The 17653-nt window shown below is 42.9% G+C and overlaps 1 protein-coding gene across 3 annotated transcripts in view; it reads right to left on the bottom strand.

Moving 5' to 3' along the window:
* Positions 1–17653, bottom strand: part of csmd3a (CUB and Sushi multiple domains 3a) — a 534059-nt gene that overhangs the window by 180922 nt on the left and 335484 nt on the right. For all 3 annotated transcript variants that reach the window (XM_037534188.1, XM_037534189.1, XM_037534190.1), the window contains exons 33-36: positions 17480–17575; positions 15858–16061; positions 4608–4732; positions 1419–1515 (exon numbers count right to left, since the gene is read on the bottom strand). In XM_037534188.1, the coding sequence (XP_037390085.1) occupies positions 1419–1515; positions 4608–4732; positions 15858–16061; positions 17480–17575 (522 nt within the window). The remainder of the gene's footprint in view (positions 1–1418; positions 1516–4607; positions 4733–15857; positions 16062–17479; positions 17576–17653) is intronic.

Below are 17653 nucleotides of genomic sequence, written 5' to 3'. Positions count from 1 at the left end.
AATTTGTTTCACATCCAAACTTTTCAAGGGATCTGTCTCACACGTTCATCTAATTCACTCGCAATGGAAATATTACAGTCGTTTATGCTTTTCAGTGTTTGTTCCAGCTTAGTTGAGCAGCAGGCTTTCATGGTTGCATGATACAGTGAAGGTGCACTGCAGACAGGGTAAGTGGACACATAGGCCAAGCTAGCGGTCTGCTATGCTAAAGCAGAGCTAACAGCTATCATTACCATAAGAGACCAGGTGTTTCCTCGGATGTGTCTCTCTAAGGTTTGCTCCCTCAATAACAACCTGGACTAATATACTCATATAGTAAATGACTACTCAGTGGGTGATTGTTATTATGCCAGAAAACGTTTCCATACATTATCATATCAGTGCAGCACAATTTTTACTCAGAGAACCAACTAACCATGTAATTTTATCATAGTCATAGAAACTTTTGCATTAGACTGAAATCTCATGTGTTTTGTAATTTGATGCCTGCATATATGAAGAATAAGGCAGCTGGCACTGTACATATCACTCCACGCTCAACTGTATTAGGCCTTTCCCGCAGCTACAGATGCATTTCTTCAAGTTATATTTCCTCTGCGAGTCGTTTTCACTGCTCCCGCGTGAGATCCGTCTCCCTGCGCAACTTCCGTTAATCTTTCATTTGCTGCCCAGGCAGATTAAACGTCAACCTGTCAACAATAGTTAATGCGCCGTCTGAGAGGGATGCCATCTGCTAAGGTCACCGCAAATTTATTTTGTTTCTCTTCTTGCTTCTCGCTCTTTTTTTTTTGGCCATCAAACGCTGCGTTCCAGGCTGGTGATGATGGTGGCGGAAGTGTTTGGGGGTGGGGGGTGCAAATAATTAAAAACCGCCTTCCAATTCGTGGGGCCTCCTCCGTTTCAGTTGTGCAGGCTAGCGAAGGAGCTGGCATTAGGCTGATAGAATCCTGTCTCCTTCCCTTCTTCTCACCAGGGCTACTCCCATTTCACCCCCGCTGCTTATGAAGCTGTTGATGCATCGTGTTCCGTGACAGCTCAAATATTGATGTGCTTTGGATGATAAAACAAATCTCTAGATGAAAGCCAGGCGGCATATGGTGCGAAAACAACGAAAAAAGAGAAAAGTCTTATCTTCAAGAACAAGGCCGGCTCGCCAGGCCTCTCGGGCTGCTAGGCAAGCCTCCCCGCAAAAAAAGATAGAGGAACCTATACCAAGGTCGCCCGTTGCTGAATAACCGTAACGCAGCAGGCAGCACAGACAGCTCAATATGTACCAACTTTGCTGCAAACATCCTCTGTATTTCTGTGGATATGGAATCAATTTTAGCTCCGCGACCACAGCAGACACAGGTACTTGTTCAACTCACATCATATTGGGACGCAACTTCTATCAGGGAAAAGTCTTGCCGAATTCTTACCTGAATAGCTGCCCAGTCTGGGAGCGTTGCTGTCAACGCCGTCATAGAAGTCCAGAGAATCCCAGTTGTGCTCAGTTGAGAAAGTTACAACTGTAATCTAGAAAAGAGTCAAATGACGTCATTAAATTAGACCATTTGATTCGGCTTTAGACCACTTGGAGGCTTATTGCATTTTCCTAGGATCACTGACAACTCAGTTGGTGGAAGACTGTCCTCGTATGGGTGATTCTACGATTGCAAACTCTAAAGCCTTGAAACTTAAAACTACTTTTTTACTTTTTTCGCATTGTTTTTAGTGTTATTCTTATATTTTCAATTTTTTTTCTATTCTCTTCTAAGATTATATTTGGTGAATGAAGGAACAGCAAAGTATAAAAGAATTTCATTGTACAGTGTTACTGCCTGCTCTGCTGTGCATATGATAATAAAACTCTTGAATCTTGAAAATGAGCCCAAAATAAGAATAAACCACAAACAGTTCTGTGGATTCTTTGATTCATTTCTAAATTAACCAATTAAAACTATGAGAACTCTTCTTTCTGAAATTCTATTTTGGTGATCTTTAGCCTTGTTGTGCGTGGCTAAAGCAGAAGTAGTATGATTTTGTCAAGTGAAACAACCATTTTAATGCCTGTTTTTTCGGTTTAAAGGGTAAAAATGCATGGATTATGCATTATTATTTTTTATCTTGCGATTTAAGATTTTTGTCAATGGTGCTACAAAAACAGAAAACATCATATTAAAAAGTTCACAGTTTGCAAAACAATAAAAACAACGATTTGGCTAAAATACTGACAGCATGTGTGTTATAAAACCCGTAATTTTACAACTGAAATAAAATAAAATGTGTGTAATTTTCTGCATCCAATGTGACAAACTAAAGTGGCAATGGAAACGCAAATTTTAGTTATTTTGTCAGTGATCTTACAGTCATTGGTGTTACTTTACTGATTACTGACTACATTATATATTTAAATCTTAAACAATTAACCCGTTTACCACCGCAGTGGTAGAATGACACTTATGTAGCTTCTGGAGCTTGATCAATATATTGGTTGGCTCAAAAAATCAGTGATATTGACCCACAGTTTCTTTTTTCAGTCATGGCATTGCCATGATGACAGGGCAAAACCTTTACCAGCTGTACCACAGAGCCACACCCTCTTTACATATCACAGCAAAACAGGCTGAACTGATGAAACTGAATAACATGTATAGTATATCCAAACCTTCAGCATTAGAAAAACATGTTATAATACCAAAAAAAAACAACTTTGTTTTTTATGTAGAGAATGAACAAAAATAAGAAAAATAAAGCAAAGATTTCTGGTTAGGTCCCAGTCTTAGGCCCAGTCTTACAAGACATTTTAAGACTGTGTTTGTGCTGTTAATCTGAGTTTAAGAAGCACGACATTTTAAAGCTGACAATCATATCAGTTGTCTAGCTCTGTTTAACTAAACTGAAGTATAAAATTTTAATCAAAAATAAAAATCGAATGTGTGATATCGGCCGATATTGTCAGGTATCAGAATTTTAAGCCCCTTAAAATCACTCTCAGTATCAGCCACAAAATGTTCATATCAGTCAGGACCTGACATTTCACCATGTTTTGCTCATCCTTGCGTGCAAACTATTTTGAGATAATGACACAATATTTATGCCATTTTTATGACATTCATCAAGACATACTTCAATTAGTCGCAACTATAGAACCCACATAAACTACTGTTCAATCATGTTAAACATCTCTAGCATACAAATATTTGGCTAATAATTACCCTATATGTCCTGTGCAACTTCAAAACTTTCAAATAATTTGGAAGCTGTAAAACATGATTGTCACGATTAGCCCCTCCCAGTCCTCCATGTGCTTTTTTTTTTTCTTCCTTGTTTTTTCCTGGTCCGGCCCCCTTGTTTCCAGACCCTGCCCCTAATTGTAACCACCTGTGTTTAACCCTTGTTGTCTCTGTATTTAAGCCCTGTGTTTTTCCATAGTTGTTTGCTGGTCTTTGTAGTGTATTGTACCGATTGGCGTTTGTTCTTCTGACTTCCGTCGTGTGTTTAGTCTGTGTTTCTTTCGGGATGTCTGTTCCCCGATCTCTCCGTGTTGGCTCTCTGACCCTGGACCGTTTTGACCCTGACTCTGGATTTGCCCCTATAAATCTCGCGTCTGCCTCATCCTCGCTCCCTGGTGTTACATTAAGAAATATGAGAATGATGAGCAGGGCTGTAAATGATGCCAAAATGACTGGGAACGCTGAAAAGCATTGAGAGCTATGCTATAATAAAGTTAATATACGGAACGTTGGGTGTTTCTAAAGTGTTGATCAAATCTCAAGTTCGATAACCTGAGAACAAATTACTTAGCATTTAAGAACCTCTTCACTCTTTATGTTCACAAAAACAAAACACATGTTAATGCCAGTGTTTAGGTACACCAGGTAGAAGTCATTACTGTCACAAGTTTTAGTTTTTCTAAGCAAGTTGTGCTCAATTCACCTGCCAGCTCAATCATCACATGGTGCTACCAAGCAAGGAGGGTGAAGGCGAGCATAAGCTTCCTCTGCGACACGTGATGCACCACCACTTCTTTTCAAACGGTCAGTTCGACACGCTTGGAGGAAAACACTAACCATTAATACTGTTACATCAGGTACTAGACATCTGTGCAGGCTAGCACTGCTCAGAGTGATGAATGGAGAGGGGGTCATCCTACCCTCCCAGAGAGAGTGAGGATAATTATGCTTTCTTGGATTCTCGGCCACAGATGGCTGTGGGATCACCTGCAATCTGCCCACAATGCAGCCAGCGCTTGGAGGGTTTTGCCCATTGGGAGCTCAGTGCACATTAAAATCATTTATGTTTTGCTTGTTATCAGTGATCAGTTGCAAAGTCTTAGCTACTGCAGGACTTCCACATTGTTTACCTTCCACGGTCGCACGCATAGAGTAATCAATCAGGATTTGGAAGTATGTGCTTTTGTGATAGCCATAGGGGCAAAGACTCTGCAGCACACTGCAAGGCCATAATAAAACACAGAATTAATCATTCAGAAATTCAATAGTTCTACTAAGAAGTTCTGAACTCCCTCCATATAACTTTCATCTCCAGAATAGACCTTAAAGCACTTTTCGAGAGAGAGATGAAAGAAAGAAAAAAAAGAAGAAGAAGAAAATGTATTGTCTCACTTGGATTCCAGCTCCCTCAGGCACAAAGACCTTCCACACACAGTTGAGGTGGTTGTCGTAGGGGTCAGGGTAACCCGGAGACAGGATGGTCCCCCGACGCGCCGTCAGGACCCCTCCGCAGGGAACTGCGAGAACACACATGGACACGAGAGGAGCTATGAGGAGCCGGACAAGACGAAGCAGTGAAAAACATAGGAAAATCGAAGAAAGAAAAAAAAAAAAAAATGAATAAAGGATGAATAAAAGAAGCACGATTTCAAAACCTGATGAAGCAGCAACCTTCAAAAGTGCTAAATAAGCAAGCTGAGAGATGTGCAGGTGTAGGACACTGGAGAGACCTCTCAAAAAGAAGGAAAAAAATTGGAGAAGAAAACAGTATTGATCGCCTTGAGGCGGTAATATTCTCCCCACAAAATGGACCATTAGTCAAGAACAGTCTGACAACTTCCAAACGCGGTGCTGGATCAAAACGCTGTTAAGTGAGCACGCGGCTATTCTCTTCTCACGCTGAAAGGAAATAAAGCTAATCACTGAGAGAAAAGGAGCTGCTTAAAACACCTTACCACTGTGGAAGCAATTCAGGGGAAATATCACAATTAAGGAGCATCCAGTGGCGATGATAACAGTGAACAGGCAGACGACTCGTCTAACTGACGCCTCTGAGCATCAAACAGAAGCTTTATGAGATTTTTCTGATTTACAAGGTTTATGCCATTTTTTCAGGTTGATCAAACTTGCCATCTCATCTAAACTGTTCATAGAGCTGCTGCTTCACAGCAAGTAGGGCCTGGGTTCGATTCCCCGGCCGGGCGACTGGGGTCCTTTCTGTGTGGAGTTTGCATGTTCTCCCCGTGTCAGTTTTGGTTTCCTCCCACAGTCCAAAGACATGCAGTCAGGCCGTTTGGACATGCTAAACTGCCCCTAGGTGTGAGTGAATGTGTCTGTCTGCCCTGCGATGGACTGGCGACCTGTCCAGGGTTTATCCTGCCTTCCGCCCAATGACCGCTGGGATAGGCTCCAGCACCCCCCGCGACCCTGAGGGAGAAGCGGCTTAGATCTAAACTGTTTAAACCAATGACCACCAAACTAAAAGCCAGGCTCACACTAACACTGTCATATTGAGAGTACTCAAAATATCAAAGCAACATGATGCATCAAGACTTTTCTCAACAGCTTCTTCTGCAGCCATTCTAACGCTTCATTAACCAACATAGATATGTTTGTTGATCCAACGTAAAGCTGTTTTACAATGTAAGTATTACAATCAGCCTACATCACTTTTACGCCATTCACTCATCAAAAACGACTTCCAGTCTAATCACGTTACAGAGGAAACTAATGTAGCGTTATATAATGTTCTCCTGCACATTGTGTGCAGTTACACATTTCCACCAGAGAGGTCTCCAAATCCCCAAATTAGGCACAGTACAAATTGAACCCTTGTGCGGTGGATTTATTATTATTTCTACCTCAGATTCTTGGCCTTTGCTCATTTTCTGTGAAGAACATATAAAATAACCCATTTTCAGAGCTTCACTCTGTTCACCCGCCCCCACATTTATATTACACATGTGGTGTTGGGCTGAACCCATGGGGAGTAAAAGTGTGGAGGTGCTGTGTCCTTCACCCTGTTCTCCTACTCCTGTTCTTCAGTAAGGGTTAAGTGAAAGTGTGGGTACTTTGAAAGAGTAAGAGCAAGCACACTCTTAAAAAATGAAGATGCCAAAAAGGGTTCTTAGAGCTATGACATAGAAGAAATACATTTGGTTCCCCAAAGAACCTTTCAAAAGATGCTTCTTTAGAGAGCCATATTTGTAAATGAGATATGTGAGAATAAAGAACCCACTTAAAGTTTCAAGAAACTCCAAAAAATGGAAGAATGGGTTCCTGGGATGAAGCCTTGAATTGGTAAGTGATACTTTTATTAATCCCACAAACGGGGAAATTCCACCTCCGCATTTAACCCATCCGTGAAGTGAAACACCACATACACACTAGTGAATAGACACACACACTAGGGGGCAGTGAGCACACTTGCCCGGAGCGGTGGGCAGCCCAATCCATGGCGCCCGGGGAGCAACTGGGAGTTAGGTGTCTTGCTCAAGGAGCTGTCGGCTCTGGGGATTGAACCGGCAACCTTCCGGTCACAGAGCCCACGACTGCCCCCCTATGGAAACCTTTCCATTATGGGAAGGTTTCCTAAACATTTGAAAGGTTCTTCTTCTATGGCGTTACTCAAAGAAACCCTTGTAGTGGGGTTTCTTTGTAGTGGCCTTTTTTTAGGAATAACTGATTGAAAGATCAAACGTAAATGAAAGTATTTTATTAATACTAAATAATAAATACTAAGAGCAAACCTTCTAAAATCATATGTAATAATATTTTAAAGCAATACTCAAGTGCAATAACTCCACCCCACTCTCAGCTGTTTGTACTGTACACCCAACAATTTACTGAAAGTTGAAAAAAGTCATCTTTCCCCTCCGTATATGTCTTTGCTCACTGCCTACTGAAAGCAATGTGGGTTTTCAGGAGAAAATATATCATAACCAGTCTCTCAGAGGTCCGCCTGGAACTTGCAGATGTTTATATATAAAACATAATGCATTTTTTTTCTGTACCGTCGTGCATTTCAGAAAGAAACACAATATCAAGTAGGCTCTCTGAGCTAGCTGAGCGTATCGCTTCAATGATAGGTGGGGAGATGAAACATGACGGTATTGGTTAATATTATTTTTCCTCGCCCGCTGGCGCTCCATGATGTGATCGAAACTCAGCAGACGTTTCAGAGACGTACAACCGTAATTATACTTTTTTGGATGACTCTGAAAAAACAAGACCTGGTGGTTTAAATGATATGATGAATCGTGCTTAACATGATCAGGAACACAAAGTACCCTGAAGAATAAAACAGCTGAAATTATTGTATTATACTGTAAGACTGAGCGCTGCTCTCTCATATACTGTTTTATATAAAAATAAATTATGTAAATAGTAAATCTAGGCTCCGAGTCCTGCGTTACTTTTTATAGTCCTGGCCCTGCTCTGCATGGAACACATTAGGAATTCATCATTTTCAATTATTCAACCTCATCCTTGCATTGATTCTGCTTGATGTTTTCTTACAGTACTTCAACCTACTGGAGCTTCTGCACTTGCTAAAGACGATAACCTGCCATGCACGACGCTGCTGACAGATTAAACAAGCGACCTTTGAGAGCGATGACTGAGCATTCAGTCACAACTACATAGCGTAGTGAACATGCCTGGCTGGATCACATCATCAGGATCAGAGCGCCGTGTCGACATATTTTGGTGAAAAGGCGTAAATAATCTTAAATTATATATAAACTTAAAGTCGACATGAGTTATGTCATCAACATTGCTTACAGACTGCGTAGAGCCCAATGTTATTGTAATATCTTAATAATATAAAAACTATATGCACCTCATTTGTTCAAAAACGTAATAAAACCCAATGTAACACCTCATCCAGTAATATAATGCAGTGCTTAAACTGATAATGAAGTAATACTTTTAATCATAATGCAATACTTCACTACTTTATTGGGACTGTATTACATGTCCAGGTTGACCATAAGTATGCGCCGTATTACATTACTGGACATGTGTTATATTTGTGAGTTGATCACTTATGTACGGTTCTTTTGAACGGATGATGCACTTCTTCCAGGAGCGGTTTCCAAAGTATTCCATAAAGAAGGACATTGATCAGTCAAGTCTGACTGGAACACATGCAGTGGACTAACAGTGGCAGCTTCTGATCTTCTCAATAATCTTACATATGGTCAAACTGAAAATGGACCAATTTCCAATAATGTAATAAGACACTACATGATCAGCACACATCTCATTACGCATTGTGTTACGTATTACTAAGGCATCGTATTACATTTATGGGCAAGTTATTAAGTTTTTGCCTTTCATTATATTTTTGACCGGGTTATTGTTATTACATTATTAGGAAATTATGATGTTATTGGGTTCCACAGACCTGCTCTAGAAAGCTGCTACGAAATGTGACATAATTAAGCAACAGAACCCGGGAGTGCGTTATCGTGAAATACCATCACAAAGATCATCAGAGCTGTGATGTTATTGGTGATAACTCACTCCTCGAGTGTTCTACTGCTTTAATACAGGGGTTAATATGTTTTATATGTTTAATATGTTTTAATGTTCAGTGTCTTCCTCCTAATTACAGCTCCTTAACGAGCAGTTAGAGTAACGAGCCCCGCCCACTCGCTGCTCAGCCGGCAGTTCGTTCTCCAGCTCCTTACACTAAATTCCCAAACTGTCGTCACCTCTGAGCAGTTTTTCTGTTTTTTATTGGGTCGGTTTTATGGTGTTGGGTTCAAATGGCTCGAGCACCTCCTACAGCTGTCAAAGTCGTTGCTTAGCAACAGCGTCTCAGCGGAGTGATGCAGTGTTTTGTGAGAAACCTGTGATGCTATAGTGAAATAACAGCAGGGTTAGAACCTTCTCAACCAATCAGCTCGCGTGGCCGGAACTAACTAGTGTATAACAGTGACTTACCCAGTAACGGGCTAGTGGAATGGACAGTGCTCCTGCATTGACACGGTTGTGTAATGTCAGGCTTGGTGGGCGCACATGAGTTTGACTGCATTTGACTTGCAGAGTAAACCTGTTTAAAAAAAATCGAACACTCTCGCCACAATGCGCTCTACTGCAGTCGCTCTTGAGCTCTCCACCACTGCACGGTGACCACAAGCCTTACCTTGTGATAGCAGCGGTCATTAGCATGCCAAATAAAAACAAACAAACAAACAAACAAGAAACGAATGACTTTCTTCACAAAGAGAAAACAGAGTAAAACACCATTCAAAGACTACATTCAGGTCTTTAAGCACAGTATAAATGTTACATACATGAGGTACTGCAGTCTGCATTAAACGCCTGCATTCTGTGTCTAAACGTTCTCCTGCCAAAGCCAAATTAAGGTACAGTATGTACACTGAACACAAAACAAGCAAAGCTATTATTATCATTAACAGCAGACAGAGCAAAACCATGCTTGGAGCAAATAACCCTAAAATATTCCTCCTCAAAATATCTGGAACACAGGTATTGTAATGAGAATGTAATACAACTGCAAAAGAAAGAGGAAAGGCCTTATAAGGCCTTATACGAATCTAAACAGCTCTATCTGAAAGCTCTTCTGAGTGCTCGGTCATTCTCGGCCAGGCAATTTGAGCTTGCGTGTTGAAGTCACAGCCAACCATTGTGTGCTGCACCTTTTGTGGAGCTCTCTATATGAAGGAGGGCCAGGCTGTTTGCTATTTGTGAAGGGCACATGGGGGATCTTCAGGCCACGGTCATTTGCTTGTGCTGCGCTACCTGGATTCTGCATCAGAGGAGACTAAAAGAACACCATGGGCTGGATGATCTATGCCGACAGAAACCTAAACAGGCCTCTCATATCACTATGGACTGGTCGAGCAGCAGCACCTAGAACCAAACTAGGTGATGCAGCATTTACGTATAATAATTTAAGTGTAGCACTTTACACTTCCCATCAATGGAAATGGTCACAGGACAACCACTGACCAGATACCGGCATAGCGGACCATTCTCAGCACAGCAGCGACAGTGTGGTAGGTGTACCCATAGGCCTAGTGTAAAGTCTGAGATATTCCTTGGTAGTAAAACTGCACAGAACCGTCTAAAACCTGCTGCTGCGCATTAGCAGGAGGGATTCTAAGTGGTGGGATCACTATGGCAACCAGAAAAACGTGGTTTTTTCACTCCCAGGTTCTTTCACGTCACCAGATTTGCGACAACAGACAAACTGGCTGGTTTAAAAGTGCAATGTGGGTGGACTTCATAAAGTCACAGGGTGTGTTTTTGTTTGGACGTCTTCCAAAATGTACTACGGCTGCGGAAAAAGGTTTGAAAACGAAGAGTCTCATGAATGTACACTCAACGGCCACTTTATTAGGTTCAGTTGCTTGTTAACATAAATATCTAATCAGCCAATCACACGGCTGCAACTCAGGGCATTTAGGCCTGTAGAGGTGGTCAAGTCAACCTGCTGAAGTGCAGACCGAGCATCAGAACGGGGAAGAAAGGGGATTTAAGGGACTTTGAACGTGGCGTGGTTGTTGGTGCCAGACGGGCTGGTCTGAGTATTTCAGAAACTGCTGATCTGCTGGGATTTTCACACACAACCATCTCTAGGGTTTACAGAGAACGGTCCGAAAAAGAGGAAATGTCCAGTGAGCGGTCAGCTGTGTGGACGAAAATGCCTTGTTGATGTGAGAGGTCAGAGGAGAATGGGCAGACTGGTTCCAGATGATAGAAAGACAGCAGGAACTCAAATAACCAACCAGAATCTCTGAGGAACGTTTCCAACACCTTGTTGAAAGTGTGGCACGAAGAATTAAAGCAGTTCTGAAGGCGAAAGGGGGTCCAACCTTTTACTAGCAAGTACCTAAAAGTGGCCGGTGAGTGTATATTGATCCTCATGTTGAATAACTGGCAACCCACAGACACACAGACATGTACAGGAGAGCACGGCTCGTTTGGCGACATTGCACATAAAGGGATCTCTCTAAGGAGACAGCGATGACTATTAATTTACAAAGTGTTACAAGGACAGTAAGAGAACTCACGAGTAATACCGGCTTTTACAAAGTTGGTTAGACGTAGAGATTTTAACGTTAATAAGTTGTCCTTCTATACAGTCTCAGATGTTTAGATTTGGACACAATTTGGGTCATTTTCAGATTCTGGTGGTTATAAGTGGACCTTCGACTGTCCGTTTTGTTTCACACTGCTGGGCATGACAAATGTGGCCGAGTGACCACAGCTCACAAGCGGGGGTCAATCACACGTACAGCATTTGTGCTGCTGAGAGGAGCAGCACTGAAGGTCTACAGACAACTTTTATCTAAACAGTCAAATAAGCCATGCTGCTCAATAGACACAATTTTTAAAAGAGTACAGTACATTTGTGTGAACCAACCGGGAAATCTGTTCACAGTTCGGAATGTGTAATTAGTATTTTGCCTGATAATGAGACAATTCGTGTTTTCAAAAGTTGTGGAGGGTTTTCTCTCTCGTGATGATTTATTTCACTGTGATGAGAGAAGCTTCTCTGTATTCTCCACGCACTGCCCGCGTTAAATCTCTGACCCGTTAACATGAGCGGCAAAATGAAAAGCAAAACATTCAAAATTATAACATTCATTTATGTGAGGATCACGTACCGTTTTGGATCACATTGTCTATCATTAAAGTCTACACTCACTTTATTAGGTACACCTGTTCAGTTGTTTTTAACACAAATAGCTAATCAGCCAATCACGCGGCCGCAGCTCACTGCATTTAGGCATGTAGAGGTGGTCAAGACGACTTGCTGAAGTGCAGACCGAGCATCAGAACGGGGAAGAAAGGGGATTTAAGGGGCTTTGAACGTGGCATGGTTGTTGGTGCCAGACGGGCTGGTCTGAGTATTTCAGAAACTGCTGATCTGCTGGGATTTTCACACACAACCATCTCTAGGGTTTACAGAGAACGGTCCGAAAAAGAGGAAACATCCAGTGAGCGGTCAGTTGCGTGGACGATAATGCCTTGTTGATGTGAGAGGTCAGAGGAGAATGGGCAGACTGGTTCCAGATGATAGAAAGGCAGCAGGAACTCAAATAACCAACCAGAATCTCTGAGGAACGTTTCCAACACCTTGTTGAAAGTCTGCCACGGAGAATTAAAGCAGTTCTGAAGGCAAAAGGGGGTCCAGCCTTTTACTAGCAATGGGGTACCTAATAAAGTGGCCGGTGAGTGTATATCGAGAACTGCAACAACTCCAGTCTTCTCATTTCTTACAGTTCCTCATTGTTTTCCCTTCTGCTCTTCTGCCTGGAGGAGAGCACCTCTTTGCACAGCAAAATCAATGCAATTATTCCGTTCGCCGCCATTCCGAGCGCATCTATATTCCACAGGTGAGACGTGCGCTCCTGCATGCCCCCGTGATAATCAAAAAGGCTTCCAGCTACGCTAATGTCATCATTAGCCGCGGGCACGTCCTCAGAATAGAGAAGCGTTTCATGTAGCTAGTGTTTATCTCCGCAGCGTCTGCAGTCGGAAGCCGCTCCTGTAAACAGGTTAACACACCTGTTTGTTGATGGCTAGCGGTAAGTGACAATCACACTTGCCAGTGATGAGCTGCTCTGGTCATTAATTAAAACCGGCATGTCTAATTAGCTATTGTGCGCTAATTAGCGCGGCTGGTGATGCGACAATAGCGAATCCGTCGTTATTGTGCTACTGTTTCCACTCCACGGTAACAAAAGCGCTGGTCTAGTGCTGTTGAGTGCAGCACTGGAGTGCATAAGATGTAGGTTATGATGACACTAATCACTGCCTGGCTCTAAATCGCCCCCGTGGTACAAAAGCGAGGGAAGCTATAGCACAAACAAATTACAGGCTAATGCATTATATAATGCAGCATCCAGCACACTTCTGCACACTTACCAGGAAGCAGCTAGACTGCAAGAAAAATATGAGGTTTGGTTTCCAATAGCAACAACATGACGAGCAGGACAGTAGTAAACATTCCACTCAGTAACCTGGTGACTCACTGCGGTTCTGCTGTTCTTCTCTGCTGGAGAGAAGCAGAAGACTAAAGGTTGTGTCGACAAAGGAACGTCGTGAATTTTGCCCGCGCAGCGTGCAAAACCCAATCAGCAAGTATTTGCGTGGAATGAGCAAGACTCGTTAAGCATTCGTGGAAACACACACACATCACACTGTCCACTCCTCAGTCTATACAGCCCATATGTGGAAACTAAGCTGCAAAAACTGCACATTTTGGTGTTGCAACGTCCCGAAAATCAAAGCACCAGAAGCACTTTCATACATCTGCGTCTTTAGCCTACAGCTGTCCATCTCCGCCCATTCATGCCGAAGGTAGGACTGGACACCCTTTTTTTTAACCCTATTTTTCTCCCCAATTTAGTCGCCTCCACTTCCACCCGCTAGTTAAGACTCCCCCAATCACACGGTGCTATCAACGCTGGGAGGGTGAAGGCAGCACAGGCTTCCTCCGAGACCTGTGAATCTCATGCAACGTCACTGGACAGCTGAACGCGCTCGGAGGAAAGCGGTGACCGCCAGATCTGTTACGTCAGCTAACAGACGCCTGCACTGAGTATCACATTGAGTCATGGGGGGAGAAGGGGAGGCCATCCTACCCACCCAGAGAGAGCGAGGCCAATTGTGCTCTCCTGGACTCCCGGCTAACACGACTGCAGCATCACCAGGGATCAAACTCGCAATCTCCTGATGACGCGGCCAGCGTTTACATGGTTGTGCCACTCGGGAGCCTGTTCTAATGACATCAGCCAATGAGAACAGAGCTTATTTACATATATCAGTCTTAAATGGCCTAGATCTTAAGTTTTTTACTTTCTCCTAATGGTATTTGTAAGGCTGAACGGCCATTTTACGATCTCTCTTCATCTCTTAGAATTTCTGTTACTGTGCCAACAAAACTGACATACACTCACTGGCCGCTTTATTAGGTACACCGTGCTAGTAAAAGGCTGGACCCCCTTTTACCTTCAGAACTGCTTTAATTCTTCATGTCAGACTTTCAACAAGGTGTTGGAAACGTTCCTCAGAGATTCTGGTTGGTTATTTGAGTTCCTGTTGCCTTTCTATCATCTGGAACCAGTCTGCCCATTCTCCTCTGACCTCTCACATCAACAAGGCATTTTCGTCCACACAACTGACCGCTCACTGGATATTTCCTCTTTTTCGGACCGTTCTCTGTGAATCCTAGAGATGGTTGTGTGTGAAAATCCCAGCAGATCAGCAGTTTCTGAAATACTCAGACCAGCCCGTCTGGCACCAACAACCACGCCACGTTCAAAGCCACTTAAATCCCCTTTCTTCCCCGTTCTGATGCTCGGTCTGCACTTCAGCAAGTCGTCTTGACCACCTCTACATGCCTAAATGCAGTGAGCTGCAGCCGTGTGATTGGCTGATTAGCTGTTTGTGTTAACAAGCAACTGTACCTAATAAAGTGGCTGGTGAGTGTACATGTAAATGAGCTCTGCTCTGACTGGCTGTGTAATTTGCCTCATTCAAAAAGCACTCCAGGCTGAATTGCTCCCTGTAACTTCAGTGTGATTGGGCAAGACAACACTGCTGTAGGCTTACAGAATAAGATGGATTTATGTAAATACATCAGTTAGTTACATCACAAAATTGCTGAATCCAGGTGGTTTTTGCAGCTTAGTTTTAAAATACTGACCGTACAGATGGTCTGCATTTTAAAACCTTAACATACCACTCTGAAGAAATACATGTGTTTTATACAGGCGCTTTAAAAACACAATAACCAAAAACAGTCCTTTTAATTCAATGGGATAAAGACAGACATGATCATGTTATGGCACATAATGTCAAATTATGCTCAAATTTCATAAGCAGACCTCAAGTGAAAAATGAAGGATATAGGCCGTTTCCACGTGAGTACGAGAAGACCTGGGAAATGATGTTACAATACAGGAAAAGCTATTTTTCACATTTTACTTTCTGCCTGTAAAATTCACCTGTTTTTGATTTGCTGGTGATAGAGCGCGACTCGTAGCTTCGCTCTGTGTGCCAGTGGATGTCCCCATAGGAGCATTTCTATTAAACTGCACAAGGACAGCACTGGAGGGAAAGCAGTCTTGTCAGTTTGCATCAGGAGATTTCGCCAAGAATTCATACTGGGCGAAAATCGCATTTCACGGCATTCTCTGTGCTTCACAAAGACGCTCCTGTAGCCATTATTTGAAGATCATCTAGAGGCACAATCGTGATGTATTGATTTTTTAATTAAAAAAAAAAAAATCTCTTCTGCATCTTTCAATATCTGCCTGTTCCTGCAGTACATCAGGACTGGGGTTTTCAGCCCTGTTCATTTTGACGTTTGTCTTGCTTCTTTCATCTAATTAATCATCCTATTAACCCTTTGCACCGAATCATTTAAAAGGGATTGACTTTTTAAAACGTCTGCATAATTCAGTCGTTAAAATGTACACAAAGTCATATAGAGTGGTTTGGTGTGAATATAAAGTGGTTTGGTGAGTTCCAACTGTTGACCAGACATTTGACGAGTGTATGAAGGTGCGAGTAAACAGGGAAAGCCCTAAGGGTTCAACAGATCCGTCCTACACACCAGCAGGTGGTGACAGTGAGTAGGAAGAATGGGGTACATACCTGTGCATGTAGGTACCGTGCCGTTCCACTGGGCCAGGCTGTTCGGCACAGACTCACACCGTATAGCAATAGCGCCGTGCAGGGTGTAGCCTGGGTTACACTCGAAAAGCACCACGGCACTCAAACCGAAATCGCTCCCGATCCGCTTCCCAAAGCGCGGCTCAGGCACTGAACTACACTGGGAGGCACTGGTCCTCGGTACAGCTGGGAAAAGCAGAACAGAAACCACAAGTTAAGCCTTGAAGGTTTGACCCCATTGACCTGAGGGTGGAGGCTCGAGTCTGGAATGCTACAATAAACGCATTTCGATTTAAAAATGCAGACTGGGTTGGTTTTATATCCTCATCTCCTACATTTGTTTGCATTGTATTTTTTTTTTTTCTACTTATGATGCTTATAGCTGCCCTGCGATGGACTGGCAACCTGTCCAGGGTGTATCCTGCCTTCCGCCCGAAGACCGCTGGGATAGGCTCCGGCACCCCCCCGCGACCCTGACGGAGAAGCGGCTTAGAAAATGGATGGATGGATGGACGGATGATGCTTATAGCTACGCTACAATCAATTTTGTACATGACCATTTTCCAACCTCTTTCTATCCCTTTTGTGTGACTGGTTTTCTTACTGCGCCTTTAAGATATATGCAAACGAACTTTGTTGTGATTATCTAAGGGGGCAGTCGTGGGCTGGAGGTTAGGGAACCAGCCCTGTGACAGGAAGGTCGCTGGTTCGATCCCCTCAGCTGACGGTCCATGACTGAAGTGCCCTTGAGCAAGACACCTAACCCCCAATTGCTCCCCGGGCGCCGTGGATAGGGCTGCCCACCGCTCTGGGCAAGTGTGCTCACTGCCCCCTAGTGCGTGTGTTCACTAGTGTGCATGTCTGTGGGTGTTTCACTGCACGGACGGGGTAAATGCAGAGGTCTTATTCCACAGTGTGCACACACAGTGACAAATGGTTGTAAATTCTATTCATTTGGGGGCCCCTGGTGAAAATAACGTTTGCTGGTAAGTGAAAACAGTGAACACACTTCTAGACATTTTAATGTGCAATTATTGCTTATTTACTGAATTCAACATGTTGAGGAAAATAAGCTAGAACACAAAATGTGGCGTGTGAAAAAGTTCTGACATACTTTATACTGTTTCTTTTTCCAAAATATGAAACTCATGTAAATGCGCACTTAATTTTGCCAAAAATATGCCACGTTTAATAAGTTGCCTGTAGATTATTTTCACCTAGAAAATCAACAAGGCATGTAATTTGACCGGTGCTCTAGATAAAGCTTTTTTCTTGCTATTGAAGAAAAATGTGAACACGCAAAAAATGAAATCAAGAATTCTCCTTAACAGCTTTCTGCTGGTAGTAGACCCCCTGCCCCCCTCCTAAAACTGGAAACTCTTCCATTCTACATCCACATGAACAGATCACCGATTCGCATGAGCAGCATATTAACATTCAGTGTTCAAAACAGTCAATTTTGTATGGAATGGAATAATAAAATCCAATAATTTCAATGAATAATTTCCTCAAATGTTTTATCGAGTCTTATCGCTGTGTGTATGTTCGAGATTTGCTGTCATACCTTTTAGACCAAACAAAAGTATAGGACAGAGAAGGAATACCTTGATAAACAAAGTGGAAGCCTTTGGCGGTGTTTGGCCCCTCCGTGGAGAACCTGATGGTAATCTCATTGCCGGAGCTCAGCGGCAGCGGCTCTCCTTAGAAAACAAAGAGGGTAGGGAAAAAAAAAAAAACAAAAAAAGTGACAACCACAAATGATCAAGCCAGCCGACTGT

Source organism: Pygocentrus nattereri, chromosome 24 (genome assembly GCF_015220715.1).
Source record: "Pygocentrus nattereri isolate fPygNat1 chromosome 24, fPygNat1.pri, whole genome shotgun sequence".
In the NCBI taxonomy this organism is placed as follows: Eukaryota; Metazoa; Chordata; class Actinopteri; order Characiformes; family Serrasalmidae; genus Pygocentrus; species Pygocentrus nattereri.
Note: the sequence above shows the minus strand (reverse complement) of the source record. Positions and strands in the feature narration are given on the sequence as shown.